This window comes from Microcaecilia unicolor, chromosome 11 (assembly GCF_901765095.1).
Source record: "Microcaecilia unicolor chromosome 11, aMicUni1.1, whole genome shotgun sequence".
Lineage (NCBI taxonomy): Eukaryota > Metazoa > Chordata > Amphibia > Gymnophiona > Siphonopidae > Microcaecilia > Microcaecilia unicolor.
Window position 1 is genome coordinate 3,075,588 of NC_044041.1, and position 15,022 is coordinate 3,090,609.

General features: G+C 44.9%; 1 protein-coding gene across 1 annotated transcript in view; it reads right to left on the reverse strand.

Moving 5' to 3' along the window:
- The window catches only part of KREMEN1 (kringle containing transmembrane protein 1), a 150,602-nt gene that overhangs the window by 75,149 nt on the left and 60,431 nt on the right, over positions 1–15,022 (reverse strand). Inside the window, exon 2 of the mRNA XM_030219872.1 lies at positions 11,800–11,962. Coding sequence (XP_030075732.1) covers positions 11,800–11,962 — 163 coding nt within the window. The remainder of the gene's footprint in view (positions 1–11,799; positions 11,963–15,022) is intronic.

The following is a 15,022-nucleotide window of genomic DNA, read 5'->3' on the forward strand; positions in this document are numbered from 1 at the left end:
GTATAAGAGGCTTGGAGAGGCTAAGCCTCCCCTGCTGTGCTCTGAGGGGTTTAAATTGTTGATTTACCTCCATCCTCACAGCAGGAGCTGCAGTGAAAGCCCTCTAGCCTTGTGTAACCAGTTGTAGAAATTGGTTTATGGTTTGTTTACCTTACTGCTTGGAGAGCAGGAGGGGTTGGCTGGAGGTGTCCTGGGTTGCCATGGAGATATTTAACGAGGATGACTTCCTGACCTGCACTGAGGACAGATAGCAGCAGAACGGATACTGGGCCAGCATAATCAGAAAAGGTCACCAGACAACAAAGGTAGGAAAGATCATTTTATTTTCATTATAGTGTTTGGAATATGTCCACTTTGAGAATCAGGTGCTCAACATTAAAAATTTATATTTATTTACTTATTTATGGCATTTTATCCCACATTAAACATGAATTAGGGTGTTTTTTTGGCTCTACATGAGAACTGTGATGATATGATCCCTTGTTTCATATTGTTGACGGTCTGCATTTTCTGTATGAGTGGTATATTGGTGTATTAGGTTCTGCCCAGTGTAATATTTATGGTACAGTAAGGTTCTGAGTGTGTTTTTGCACAAAGTTGTGCATAGTGTTTTGCAGTTCAGCGATTGTGGTTAGAATATGCTTTGAGCAACCACTTTATTCTTTGACATTTGATACATATCTAATATCTAAATTTAATAAAAGGTATTAATTGTGAGTTTTATTTTTATTTATTTACTTTTTTCTGTGTGTTATCAGACAATTATGGATTTAAGCGCTACCCCTGGCTCCACCCCTAACCCCGCCCCCTTTAGCCTCCCCAAAAAGTTGGGCCACCGATCGCCTATGACGGAAGGCCAAAAGAAGCCCTAAGAGGGGGAGGATTCAAAAGCCAGGGAAAAAAAAGGTGAGCCTTAAGAAGGACTTTAAATGAAGAAAATGAGGGTGGGAGTGAAGGGGGAAGAGATTTCCAAAGCTTTGGGCCCAGATAGCTGAAAGCAGTGTCATGAGATATCACAAGCTGAGCGGTAGGTGAAGGAACACACAACAGGTGATCAGAAGCGGAGCACGGGAGGCAGGATGGGCAGTAGGGAATCAGAAGCAGATAAAAGTAGGCAGGTTCAGAGGGGAGATGTCCTTTCAAAAAAACTAGCTTAAGAAGCTTGAAACCCATACCGGAAAGAGACGGGTAACCAAGGACACACTTTAGTCTCTTAAAGGTACAAACACTGAATACTCTATACCAGAGGTTTTCAACCCAGTCCTCATTGAAAACCCCGACTGGCAGGGTGTGCCCCAAGGACTGGGTTGAGGAGAAGCCCTGCAACCTGTCTCTATGAATATGGGGGCAGAACATCCGTGCCCAAGCTCTCCTACAGCCCAAGTGTCCCTATGTAGTTTTAGGCATGGCCTGGTTTCATAAGAGCTCATTTGTGGACAATGTACCCTCTTGAAGTGAGGACTCTGCCCAGCAGTAGCTTATCTTACAAAATCAGTCAGTGGGGTGGGTGGATGATGGACAGGGAGGGAGGGCACCAGCAGGTAAACACGGAAAGGTCATTTTGTAACTGGTCGCCAGATTGGGGGACCATAGGCACCAGTGCATTTTGATAAAATAGCTTCAGAGCCCATCCTGAATCTACAGCTAAAATGCAGCCGCGTACGTTCATACTAGCGTCGGAGCTGATGTAAACAGACAAGGCGGAAATATGCTACAGCTCTGGGGGTACTTAAGCGTCCCCAGTATTGAACAAACTCCTTGACTTTGTCCAGGGAGAGGAAATTTCCATTGGATTCAGCATCCGCAATCATTTTGAAAAGTTACCTCCTATGGCTAAATGTGTACTCTGAGACTCCCTCCAGACTCTCAAGTACAACGATGCATCGCCTTGTCAAGTGGGTTAATGTTATGAGAGACCTTTACACCTGCAAAAGCCTTTATTGCATAACCCCTTAAGTGCAAAGAGTCAAACGTTTAACAGCAGTGCAAAGAAATTAAAACCATCTCAGTTGTAGCTTTCCCAGGTGCTGTGGCTCGCTGGCAAGAGAACATTTGACGGGTCTATCAGGTTAAGCTTCTGTCTTGGAGCTACAAATGAAGCTTCACCCATCTGCCTATTAGTACCTGGGAACTGGATATTACAGGAAATCGCCGGAGACACAGCACCGTGAATTTCACAGGTATCTAAACATTCTTCACTCTGGTTACATGCTGAACATGGATCCAGAAAATGGCGAGAAGCTTCCAGATCATGATTGAAGGCTGCTGGGAAGTTGGGCAGCTGCACCTGCCATCTGAGGGCACAGGTGCTTTTCATAAATCACGTGTGCCAGACTTCACACATAAGTGCCTGGAGACAGGCCTGGGTAATTGAAGCCAGCTGCAGGGGGATGCAAGGACCCCACTGCACAGGGCACGGCATGTCTAGAAAAAGAGACAGCGGGATCCTTGAAAGACAGAAGTGCAACAGACTGCACGAGAGAGACTGGGAAGTGCAGGAACCCCTCAAGAACAGAAGTGTCCTCGGTCACTCAGCATCTTCAAAGATGACGTGCTAGCACGACACTTCAAAGGACCAAGTTCCCTCTTTCTTGGCTCTATAGCTTTCTGCTTTTTTAAATGTCCTACTGTATTTTCAAAAAATAGTTTTTACAATGAAAGATTATATTTTCATTAGGTTGTGTTTCCAGACATTAAGTACATAAGAATATGAGAATACAAACTGGGTCAGACCAATGGTCCATCTAGCCCAGTATCCTGCTTCCAACAGTGGCCAATCCAGGTCACAAATACCCCCAAAATAGCAAGATTCCATGCAATTGATCTCAGGGCAAGAAGTGGCTTCCCCATGTCTGTCTCAATAACGTTTCCTCCAGGAACTTGTCCAAACCTTTTTAAAACTCAGATACACTAACCACTGATACCACATCCTCCAGCAACGAGTTCCAGAGCTTTACTGTTCTTTGAATGAAAAAAATATATCCCCCTTTTTTGTTTTAAAAAATGTTTCCATGTAATTTCATTGAGTGTCCCCTGGTCTTTGTACTTCTTGAAAGAGTTAAAAAAAATCAATTCACTTTTACTTGTTCTACACCATTCAGGATTTTGTAGACCTCAATCATATTCCCCCTAAGCCTTCTCTTTTCCAAGCTGAAGTGATCTAACCTCTCTAGCCTTTCCTCATATGTAATTCATTCTAAGTGTTATCAATAGAGCGGGTTAAATATATAAATAAATTAGTTTAAAAAAAGCCCGTTTCTCATTGAAATGAGACGGGCGCTAGCAAGGTAATTACCTTCTGCCATTAATGTTTTTAAGGGAAGTTCCAGCGTCCCCCCCTCCCTCTCAATTCCAGGGTCCCCCTCCCTCCCTCCCTCCCAGTTCCAGGGTGCCCCCTCCCTTCTTCCCAGTTCCAGGGTCGCCGTCCCTTCCTCCCAGTTCCAGGGTCGTCGTCCCTCCCTCCCTTCCAGTTCCAGGCCCCCTCCCTCCGAATTTTAAAAGTCATCCTGACTTACCTCGCGCGGTAAAAAAGCGTGCAGGCTCAGCACTTACTTCCGTTTTCCCTTCTCTGTCTCTCAGCTCTGGTCCCGCCCTTGCGGAAACAGGAAATGAGGGCGGGACCAGAGCTGAGAGACAGAGAAGGGAAAACTGAAGAAAGTGCTGAGCCTGCACGCTTTTTACCGCTGCTGCTGCCGGCCGCCATAACCCCGACGAGGTAAGTCAGGATGACTTTTAAAATTCGGAGGGAGGGGGCCTGGAACTGGAAGCCGCCACAACTCCATAGATCTCATCCAACTTCTCCTGGATCTTGTCCAGTTGCTTCACGTGTGGAGTCCTCTTGGAGCTGTGTGGTCCAACACCTCCATATACCCTGGTTTAGGAGTGAGGTTCATTATTGTAATGGAGAGTATGCAAAATTAAAAATTTGGAGACATTCCTTCCCCCCAGCAGTGATCAACGGTATCATCTTATGATCGTTTTAAGTGGAGAAACCAAGTGATGCTTGTGCCCGGGAGGCCTTTTCAATGTAGTATCACTGGCACAACTCTCTGAGGCTCAGTGTATGAATCTGAAGGACCCCCCCTGGAGGGGGTTCGCCAGGCTACTGGAGGGGTACTTGGGGGTACTGAGTACCGGCACCTTTTCAATTGTCTGCTAAAACTGACCTATGGACCCCAAGTTTTAATGAAAGAGATCAGGCTCTAAACACCAATTCTGCCTCGTTATAGATTCTGCAACTGGTTGAAGGGGGCCTGGCTATTATGGGGTGGGCAGTGGCGTAGCCAAGGGTGGGCCCAGGTGGGCCCAGGCCCACCCAGTAGCAGCACACCTATGAAGTGTCTGGCAGGGATCCCCAAGCCCCACCAGCCGAAAATTCCCAACAACTGTCCTTCCTGCATACCAGCCTTCCCTCTAATGTATTCCCGCCTATGCGGAAACAGGAAGTTGCATCAGAGGGAAGACTGTGGGGCCAACATGAGCAGTGTGTATTAGTTGCTGCTCGCTGCCAGTGAAAATCTGCTATTTAAAAGGTGTGGTGGAGGGGGATGTTTGAGAGACCATATGGCATGCAGGCGAGAAAGGGAGAGACCAAATCACTTGTGGGACAGGGCAGAGTTCTGCCCACCCATCTTGGGCCCAGGCCCACCCAAAATTGGGTGTCTGGCTACGCCCCTGGGGGTGGGTCCCTCAGTGAAAGGTGGTTTAACATTTGAGTACCGGCACCTTTTTTGCTAGAAAAAATGCACAGGCTCACAAGGTACCTGGCCCAGATGGTTTCATCTTCTACTTTTATAAGATGCTCCCCTGGATAAATTTGTTTGAAGAAATTTTTGTGACTGGGGTTTTCTATCAATAGGCCTTAATTTCGGTGTTGTTTAAGGGGCTTTGGGATACTCTTGCTCCAGGCTCGTATCAGCCTATTTCACTTCTCAATATTGACCTTATTTGCTCAGTTCCTAATAGATCGGTTGGTCGCGCACAAAAACTCCTTTTTACGTTGTACATCCACAAAATTGTGCATCAAAGCTAAGCTGTGTAGGAAGCCCTAGGACAGCTTCATTATCCTTGTTAGTGACTTAAAGAACCCAGAGCCTTCGCAGAAACAATGACTTCATGTTAACCTCTTGCTGCCTGGAGTGCGCAGTTTTCAATCTGACTTAATGCCAGGAGCTCAGAAGTCAGAAGGGGCTGATTAGTGACTCTGGAAAAGGTTTGCTGCCGTGACAGTCTAAATTAGCAATGCTTTCTTCCTCTCAGCCCTATGGTGCAGGTCCGGCTCTCACTTTTCCATGCCAGGATCTGGTAGGACCCCAATCCTGGGACGTCATTCCCATCTTTTTTCCATTTAAATCTTTTTATTAGTTTATTGCTCCTTTTGAACAACAGCCAACGGTAGTCACACAATAGCAAACCCTTTTTGTGTTTTGGAGTCTTCCCATTCCAGTGCTTATCCATGTAACCTCTCCTGATCCCTTCTACCCATGTTTCCTTTCCGGTCCCCTAATCCTCCCCATAGGGTCGTGTACTGCTGCTCATCCCTTGCCTAAAAGCCCTCACACCCTGTCTTACACACTGTTTTGCTTCTCCCTCTGTCGGAGCATTTGAACACAGCCAACCAGGGCCGGTGCCCCCCTGCAGACTATCAGTTGGCACCCCCCCCCCCATCTAGCATCTTCTTTCTCTCTTCTCCCCCCTCTCCCCTCCTTCTCCCCCTCCGCTCCCTCTCGTCCCCCCTCCCTCCGAGTTCCAGGGTCCCTCTCTCTGAATTTTAAAAGCCATCTTCGTACCTCGTCGGGGTTATGGCGGCAGCAGCACGCAGTGAAAAGCGTGCAGGCTCGGCGCTTCAGCCTTCCTTTCTCTGCCTCTCAGCTCTGGTCTCGCCCTTGCGGAAACAGGAAATGATGGGACCAGAGCTGTAAGACAGAGAAGGGAAGGCTGAAGCGCCGAGCCTGCACGCTTTTCACTGCGTGCTGCTGCCGCCATAACCCCGACGAGATAAGAAGATGGCTTTTAAAATTTGTAGAGAGAGGGACCCTGGAACTGGGAGGGAGGGCGGGCAGACAGCAGCGCATGCGGCACCCTTGAAGGCAAGCGCCCCCCTGTGGTGCTTACCCCCCTTACCGGGTTGGGCCGGCCCTGCAGCCAACCCCCCCGTCTCTAGGAATGCACAACATTATGTCTCTTCTCTCTTGTTACAAAATCTTATGGGCAACTACTTCCTGCATTGCCAGTAGGGAGAAAAGCCCATCTTCCTCCAGTTTACCAGTATTATTTCTTAGGGCTGATGCTCAAAAGTGCCTGTTAAAAACTGTCTGTTTAGCTCCACGGTAGAAGTTACTGATTTTGAAATAGTGCATAAGTACATAAGTAATGCCATACTGGGAAAAGACCAAGGGTCCATCGAGCCCAGCATCTTGTCCACGACAGCAGCCAATCCAGGCCAAGGGCACCTGGCGAGTTTCCCAAACGTAGAAACATTCTATTCATGTTATTCCTGGGATTTTGGATTTTTCCAAGTCCGTTTAGTAGCGGTTTATGGACTTGTCCTTTAGGAAACTGTCCAACCCCTTTTTAAACTCTGCTAAGCTAACCGCCTTCACCACATTTTCTGGCAATGAATTCCAGAGTTTAATTACACATTGGGTGAAGAAATATTTTCTCCGATTTGTTTTAAATTTACTACACTGTAGTTTAATCGCATGCCCCCTAGTCCTAGTATTTTTGGAAAGCGTGAACAGACGCTTCACATCCACCTGTTCCACTCCACTCATTATTTTATATACCTCTATCATGTCTCCCCTCAGCCGTCTCTTCTCCAAGCTGAATAGCCCTAGCCTCCTTAGTCTTTCTTGATAGGGAAGTCGTCCCATCCCCGCTATCATTTTAGTCGCCCTTCGCTGCACCTTTTCCAATTGTACTATATCTTTCTTGAGATGCGGCGACCAGAATTGAACACAATACTCAAGGTGCGGTCGCACCATGGAGCGATACAACGGCATTATAACATCCTCACACCTGTTTTCCATACCTTTCCTAATAATACCCAACATTCTATTCGCTTTCTTAGCCGCAGCAGCACACTGAGCAGAAGGTTTCAGTGTGTTATCGACGACGACACCCAGATCCCTTTCTTGGTCCGTAACTCCTAACGTGGAACCTTGCATGACGTAGCTATAATTCGGGTTCTTTTTTCCCACATGCATCACCTTGCACTTGCTCACATTAAACGTCATCTGCCATTTAGCCGCCCAGTCTCCCAGTCTCATAGGAATGCTGAAAGGAAATCGCATGCAAATGAGAGATTCACGTAAATTTAGCAAGCAGCTCGGTAGGGAAAGCGCCCAGCACATGTGCAGAACAATCCCTCGGTCAGTGTCCATGTTCTGCGCATGCCCAGGAATCCCGCTGCTGTGCTCCCCCCTTGCTGGCTCCACTGTCCCCCTGTCTCCTTTCCCTTGCAGTGCTCTGATTCTAGCTCCACCTTCCTCCTGCAGTTTACTCGCCTTCCCTTACGCCTTTGGTAACGTAGCGCTATAGAAATGATAAGTAGTAGTAGTAATGTGATATTTGTATTCCGCCAGCTCCCAATTGTTATGAAAAGAACTTTTTAAACAAATATATCCTCAAATGTTTTCGAAACAGGAAGTAAGAAGTCCCAGTAATGGGTAGCAGTAAGTACTCCCCACCGCATGCCCACACGGTGTTATCTTACCATGTGGCCATTTTTGGGGGGGCATTTTACCCGCTGTGGTAAGAAGGGCCCTGGCACATGGGAAAAACAGCTCCTGACGCTACTGCAGGTCGCTTTTTCCTGCAGCTTAGTAAAAGGACCCCAGAGTGCAGTAAAAAACTTTTGCAATGAACACTTTGAAAAGAGGGAGACTAAAGAGCCCCCTGCATGAGAGGTTCGAGTACCGTTGGGGAAAGAAAATAATTTTATTAAATATTCTGTGGAGGATCCATGAAAGATTTTAAAAACCAAAGTACACGGGTCTGAGGAGGGAGCCAAATCAACTGAGCAAGAGCTGGGGGGGTCACCCTATTGAGTTTCTTCAGTCAGAATATGAATTTGGCTGCTGTATTTTGGAGAGTCTGCAATTTCTGTTAAAGTTCAACTGTAATTGTGAAATAAAGGCTGTTACATTAGTCCAAGTGTGATGAAATAAGCCTGGCTAGCATTGAAAAATGCTTTTCTGAAAATAAAGGACATAGGTGATGAAGTTGTCTAAGCTTTAAACAAGCAGTTCCTGCACTTAATATGTGTAACCCAATTTGCTTTTACCCAAAGAAAGGCGGTATATCAAATCCATGACCCTGTACCCTTTACACCCTAGATCTTCCAAGAATGTTCCACCTTCAGGGAGAAACCATGGGGCAGCTTTGCTACTACTACTACTTAGCATTTCTATAGCGCTACTAGGGTTACGCAGCGCTGTACAAGTTAAAACATGGGGAAGGACAGTCCCTGCTCAAGAGAGCTTACAATCTAAAGGAATTGAATGCACTTTGCTGTGGTCCTATCTGCCTGCGTAGTAGCACCATCACTGAACTGCATAACTGCCAGCATCTCCCAGACTCTGTCCACGAAACACCCCGGCACTAACCACACAGGGCCATGGAAGTCAGAGGGGATATTCAGTGGTACTTTGTGATCCACTGTCACTGAGTATCGGCCTGTTGAGTGGCGTTTAAGTGGGCAAAAGCCTCTCCCGCCCACTTTAATCACCACTGACTATCAACCCCTAAGTGATGCAGTGGAGTTGAACGGGTAGATGTGAAGCGTCTGTTTACGCTTTCTAAAAATACTAGGACTAGGGGGCATGCAATGAAGCTACAAAGTAGTAAATTTAAAATGAATCGGAGAAACTTTTTTTTCACTCAAAGTGTAATTAAACTCTGGAATTAGTTGCCAGAGAATATAGTAAAGGCGGTTAGCTTAGCAGGGTTTAAAAAAGATTTGGATGGCTTCCTAAAGAAAAAGTCCATAGACCATTATTAAATTGACTTGGGGCAAATCCACTATTTCTGGGATAAGCAGTATAGAATGTTTTGTACTTTTTTGGGATGTTGCCAGGTATTTGTGACCTGGATTGGCCACTGTTGCAAACAGGATGCTGGGCTCGATGGACCTTTGGTCTGTCCCAGTATGACAACACTTATGTAGTTAAGATCACAAGGAGCTGTGGTGGGATTTGAACCTGGATCCCCTCCATTAAGCTGCACCTCATAGGATGGGATAATGATGAATAAAAGCCATTCTGCACAGGATTCAAAAGCATTTCACATATAGGAGTGAGTCAGTAATGAGCCAATCTTTGCACTGCCACCACTCAGTTGAACATGTATCAATGCCGGACAGCCCACGTCTGCTGCAGAAAGAGCAGGATGGGGATGGGGAGAGAAGATACAAGACTTATCCTCTCCTGTGCCCCCTTCAGAAATCAGGAAAGGCAGCATGATATGGGGGCTCTTTAAAAACTCATATTTTCATATAAGAATATATGAGTAGCCATACCGGGCCAGACCAATGGTTCATCATCTAGCCCAGTACCCAGTTTTCCAAACAGTGGCCAAGCCAGGTCACATTGTTCCTGGCAGATTCAAATTGTGGCAACATTCCAGAACCCCAAAGAGTAACAACATTCCATACTACAAATCCCAGGCCAAGCAGTTGCTTCCCATGTCTGTCTCAATATGAGACTATAGGCTTTTCCTCCAGGAATTTGTCCAAACCTTTTTTTAAACCCAGATACATTAAACACTGTTACCACATCCTCCGGCAAACCTTAACTATTCTTTGAGTGAAAAAATATTACCTTCTATTTGCTTTAAAAGTATTTTCATGTAACTTCCTCAAGTGTTCCCTAGTCTTTGTACTTTTGGAATGAGTAAAAAATCGATTTACATCTACTCGTTCTACACCATTCAGGATTTTGTAGACCTCAATTATATCTCCCCTCATCTGCCTCTTCTCTTTTCCAAGCTGAAGAGCCCTAACCTCATTAGCCTTTCCTCATATGAGAGGAGTTCCAACCCCTTTCTCATTTTGGTTGCTCTTCTTTGAACCTTTTCTAATTCCGCTATATCTTTTTTGAGATACGGTGACCAGAACTGAACGCAATCCTCAAAGGTGCGGACGCACTATGGAGCAATACAAAGGAATTACAGTGTTTTCAGTCTCATTCACCATCCCTTTCCTAATAACTCCTAGAATTCTGTTTGCTTTTTTTGGCCGCTGCACACTGAGCAGAAGATTTCAACGTATTATCTACAACGACACCTAGATCTTTTTCTTGAGTATTGACCTGCAAAGTGGATCCTAGCATCAGATAACTATGATTCAGATTATTCTTTCCATTGTGCATCACCCTGCATTTGTCCACATTAAATTTGATCTGCCATTTGAATGCGCGATCTTCCAATTTCCTATTGTTTTCCTGCAATATTTCACAATCGTTCGTATTTTAACAGTCTTGAATAGTTTTGTATCATCTGCAAATTTAATCACCTCACTCGTCATTCCAATTTCAATATCATTTATAAATATGTTAAATAGCACTGGTCCCAATACTGATCCCTGTGGCACTCCCCTGTTCACCCTCCTCCATTGAGTGAAATGGCCATTTAACCCTACCCTCTATTTTCTGTCCAATAACCAATTCCTATTCCAGACCAGAACCTTGCCTCCTAGTCTATGACTTTTTAATTTTCTCAGGAGTTTCTCATGAGGAATTTTGTCAAAAGCTTTCTGAAAATCTAGATACACCACATCAACCGGCTCACCTTTATCCACATGTTTATTCAAGTCTTCAAAGAAATGAAGCAAATTGGTGAGGCAAGACTTCCCTTGGCTGAAACCTATGCTGACTCTGTCCCACTAAACCAAGCTTGTCTATGTGTTTTGTAATTTTATTCTTTATAATAGTTTCCACTATTTTGGCTGGCACAGACATCAGTCTTACCGGTCTGTAATTTCCTGAAAACTGCCGTCACATTGGCCACCCCTCCAATCTTCAGGTACTACGGATGATTTTAATGACAGGTTACATATTACTAACAGCAGATCAGCAATTTCATGCTTGAGTTCTTTGAGTATCCTTGGATGTACACCATCCAGTGCAGGTGATATACTACTCTTTAATGTGTCAATTTGGCTCAGTACATTTTCCAGATTCACTGAGATTTCTTTCAGTTCCTCCGCATCATCACCCTTGAAAACCATTTCCGGTACAGGCAGATCTCGTAAATCTTCTTCCGTAGACAACAGAGCACTTCTTTGCTTCTAAGTGCTGTCCTTTTTCCATCTCTTTGCCTCTGTCTGACACACTCATCCTTGTCCTCCTATTCTTTCCCCACCCATCAGCACTTCCTCATTCTCCCTCTACGACTCCCCCCCTCTGCATCTCTCCTTCCTACCTTCCTCTCTCCCCACTCACATCTCTCTCTCTCTTCCATTTAGCCACAGTTGCCCTTTCAGTCATTCAGCCGCTCCTCTGACCACTCTCAACCTGTTTCCCATAATTTATAGTTCACTATGGCCACACGGATAAAACTGCAGCTCATACCCAGGCTACCAGCATTCCCGCTCCTCCTGTCCCTGCAATGCAGACGCCTTTACACAGAGGAGGGATGTATGTTGTAGCGAGGACAGCGAGTATGTTTTTATCTAGACACGGACTGTTGTTGATACTTTGTGCCAGGGCTCAGGGCACTGCCAATGCATGGATTGTCCCAAATGTCGCTATCACATTTTGTCCAGGGTTCTGGCACTGGAATAACATAAGATATGATCATTACCTGCAGTAGTTGTGCTGCCCCAGGCCACCCTCACCATTGGGGTACTTCAGGGTGTTATAGGGATGCTGAAAGGTTTCATTCCAGAACAAACACGGTTTGCCTCCGTGCAAGGATGTCTGGTTCTGACTCCCCCTGTAGTCCGCACCGTTCGCCGTATAACACTCTACAAAAACAATAAAAAAGAGGGATTTTTCACCGTGTGCAAGTAAGTATCTTAGATCTCTATATATTATGAAGGGTTCTAGGTCGGTTCTCATCTGGACAATTCCCACCCATAACCCAAAAAATACATAACACACTAGGACAAATAATCTCCCTCCCTTTTCTCTTCCACATCATTTGGGGGGGGGGGGGGGGAACTATCCCCTCACACACCCACAACATTATCTTGTACACATCCTTTTCCCCTTCCAGGCATGAAGTTTGTATATATGGGGGGGGGGGGGGAATGCCCCCACCCCCCCAAACTAGGTTTCAAGATAATTCAGCCCCTCTATTGGCACACCGATTATGATTTATAACAAATTACTACTCTCCCTATGAAAAGTTATGCCATTATTATACAACCTCTGTGTACATCCGTCTGCTGCTCTAACCTTCTTGTTCCAGACGCCGTAAAAAAAAAAAAAAAGAAAAGCACCGCCAGGACATAATAAAGAAACTATGGTTGGTTAAAAAAAAAGGCTAGGGAGGGTGGGAAATGACCGGGGAGGAGGGAGTTCTTGGTGGGAATTGTCTCCCTTAAGAGGGAATTGTCCTAGGTGGGACTCGTCTGATACCATTATGAAGACAGGTCCAGCTTCATTAGAGAATCCACAAAACGTGGAGAACTCAAAGAAGACCCACGGATACTTTGTAAAACAAACTGAAAAGTGGGCACAAAGGTCTTTTTTAAGACCATTTATAGACTATTCACCAGTATTTCTTATTCTGGATCATCATTAGCTGTCTACCTTAGTATTTAGACTCCTGATGCAGGCCTTTTGGCCGAAACACAACAGTTGTGTTGAGTCAAATATACTAATTAATAAAATTTGGTTTTAGCTTTACTGTGATCCAGTCTCTGGGACTCCTGGTTTTGTGCCCACTTGACAGGTCCAGCTTCAGCATCGTAGTCACAGAATGTACCTGGTCACTTTAGTGATGTTATCCCAGAGCGAGTGAGAAGGGTCAGAGGTTTGTTAAGGAGCTGAGGCCTGTGCTAGTCAATCTTTGTGGCTGTGACTCCATGATCAGGGCCAAACAAAACTCCCAGGAGTAACATAGTAAATGACGGAAAAAGACCTGTACGGTCCATCTAGTCTGCCCAACAAGATACTTTATATGCCTACCTGAGTTTGATTTGTCCTTGCCTTTCTCAGGGTACGGAATAATGATTGACCTATGGAGAGCCCACCCAGGTTATGACCCTGAACATGGATTTTTGTGACCCCCTTTCAGGGTCTGGACTTACAATTTGGGAAGCTCTGCATTCGTTTGTAGCTGTTTGTGTTTCTGTGGGCAAGTGATTTGCAAACACTTAACATTATGCGTGCCCAAATGAACCAAACGTGCACTCACACATACACATCATAACACCACTGATTCACACGAAGATACAGGCCTCACTTACACCATCAGTCACCAGCCAGCTAAGCTTTACTGGTACTTTCATCTGCCACCCAAAACAAGCAGTAGAAATTACACTCCCAATATCCGTCCCGTTACACTTCACCATCTGCAGCCAGTCCCTAATTAATGTCAGCCCCTGAGGATACTACGGGAGAAGGCTGGGCTTTCAGTAAACACTGGAGCTGGGGCCAGGACAGGGAGTCAGAAACACCCTGAAGAAGCAGAGAGAGCTGGGACGGATGAATCTCTCCCCCTCCAACAGCTCCTGCAGATATCATCTTGCCACACCACAGACAGTCAATTTCTGTGTATCAGTCATCATTTACCCACAGGAAGAGCTTTGAAAATTTCCTGCCTTCCCCCAACAAGTGTAAAGAAAATAATTTGTACAGAAAAATAAAGTAGACATAAATTAAAAAGAAAACTGGAAGCCCCAACCCCATCTCAAAATCAAATGAATCATCTCTAGTCTGAAGATAAAACTCTGTGGGCTCATTTTTTTAATAGAAAGCTGGTGCAAATCCCATCTGGCCTCCAGGCCTCACCAATTTTCATTTTCTTGATCATTGACATTTGTTCCTTGCATGTGGCTTGGGATAACGTCACAGCTTCTTCCTGCTCCACTTTCGGCAGGGTTGAAAGGGACACGGTCTATTCACATGAACAGCACAAGGCCAGAGCACGGAGCGTTTGGTGAAAGGACCAGACTGATGCGGAGTTGGGTGGTGAAAGACAGAGTGCACTCAACATCCGTCAGCCCCCTCATGCTCAAAAATCTCGTTCTGCATAAAAGCATTGATTCATTTTTGACCTGGTGGATTCCTCCTGCTCCTTTTGCCTCCCACAGCTACACAGACTTACATTTCCAACTACCTGGAATTCCTCCCCTCTGTTATTTACTTATTGGCTTTTCTTAACCACCTTTATGAAAGAGTTTCACCTAAGCTGGTGTCCTGCAGGTACAACTTAGCATAAAACTGTTACAAATGAAATAAAGCAATAGTGAAATGATCAAACTTAAGCATAAATACAATGAGATAAACTTGGAAATAGCAAATTGAATCCTAGAAATAGGTCTCACATGATACAGTACCAGAAATAAACACATTAAACAGTACAAAAGAACAATTATATAATAGAAATATGACAAATGGCAGATTCATCACAATAGGCAGAGTGGACAAACATGCAAATAACATAGACACATATCAGAACAATACAAATAAAGCATCTTAAATTAGAATTTGGTAGGAAAGTTCATAGGTCACAAATTAGAATTTGGTAGGTAAGTTCATTGGTCACAAATTTGAATTTGTGACCAATGGACCTTCCCGCTTCAATCTCCTTCCTTGCTGAGGAAACTACCCACCTCAAACCCCAGCCAATCAGGTTTGAGAACCCACTATATATTTATTTAATTTATTTATTTGCTGTGTTTTATCCCCCATTTTCCCACCTATTTGCAGGCTCAACGTGGCTTACATTATGCCGCAATGGCAATCACCATTAACGGAATGGGAAGTACAGAGTAATGTTTCAATTAAGGTACATAAATATCAAGTAAATAAGAGGTAAGTAAATACATAATTCATATCGGAATATGAGATAAAAA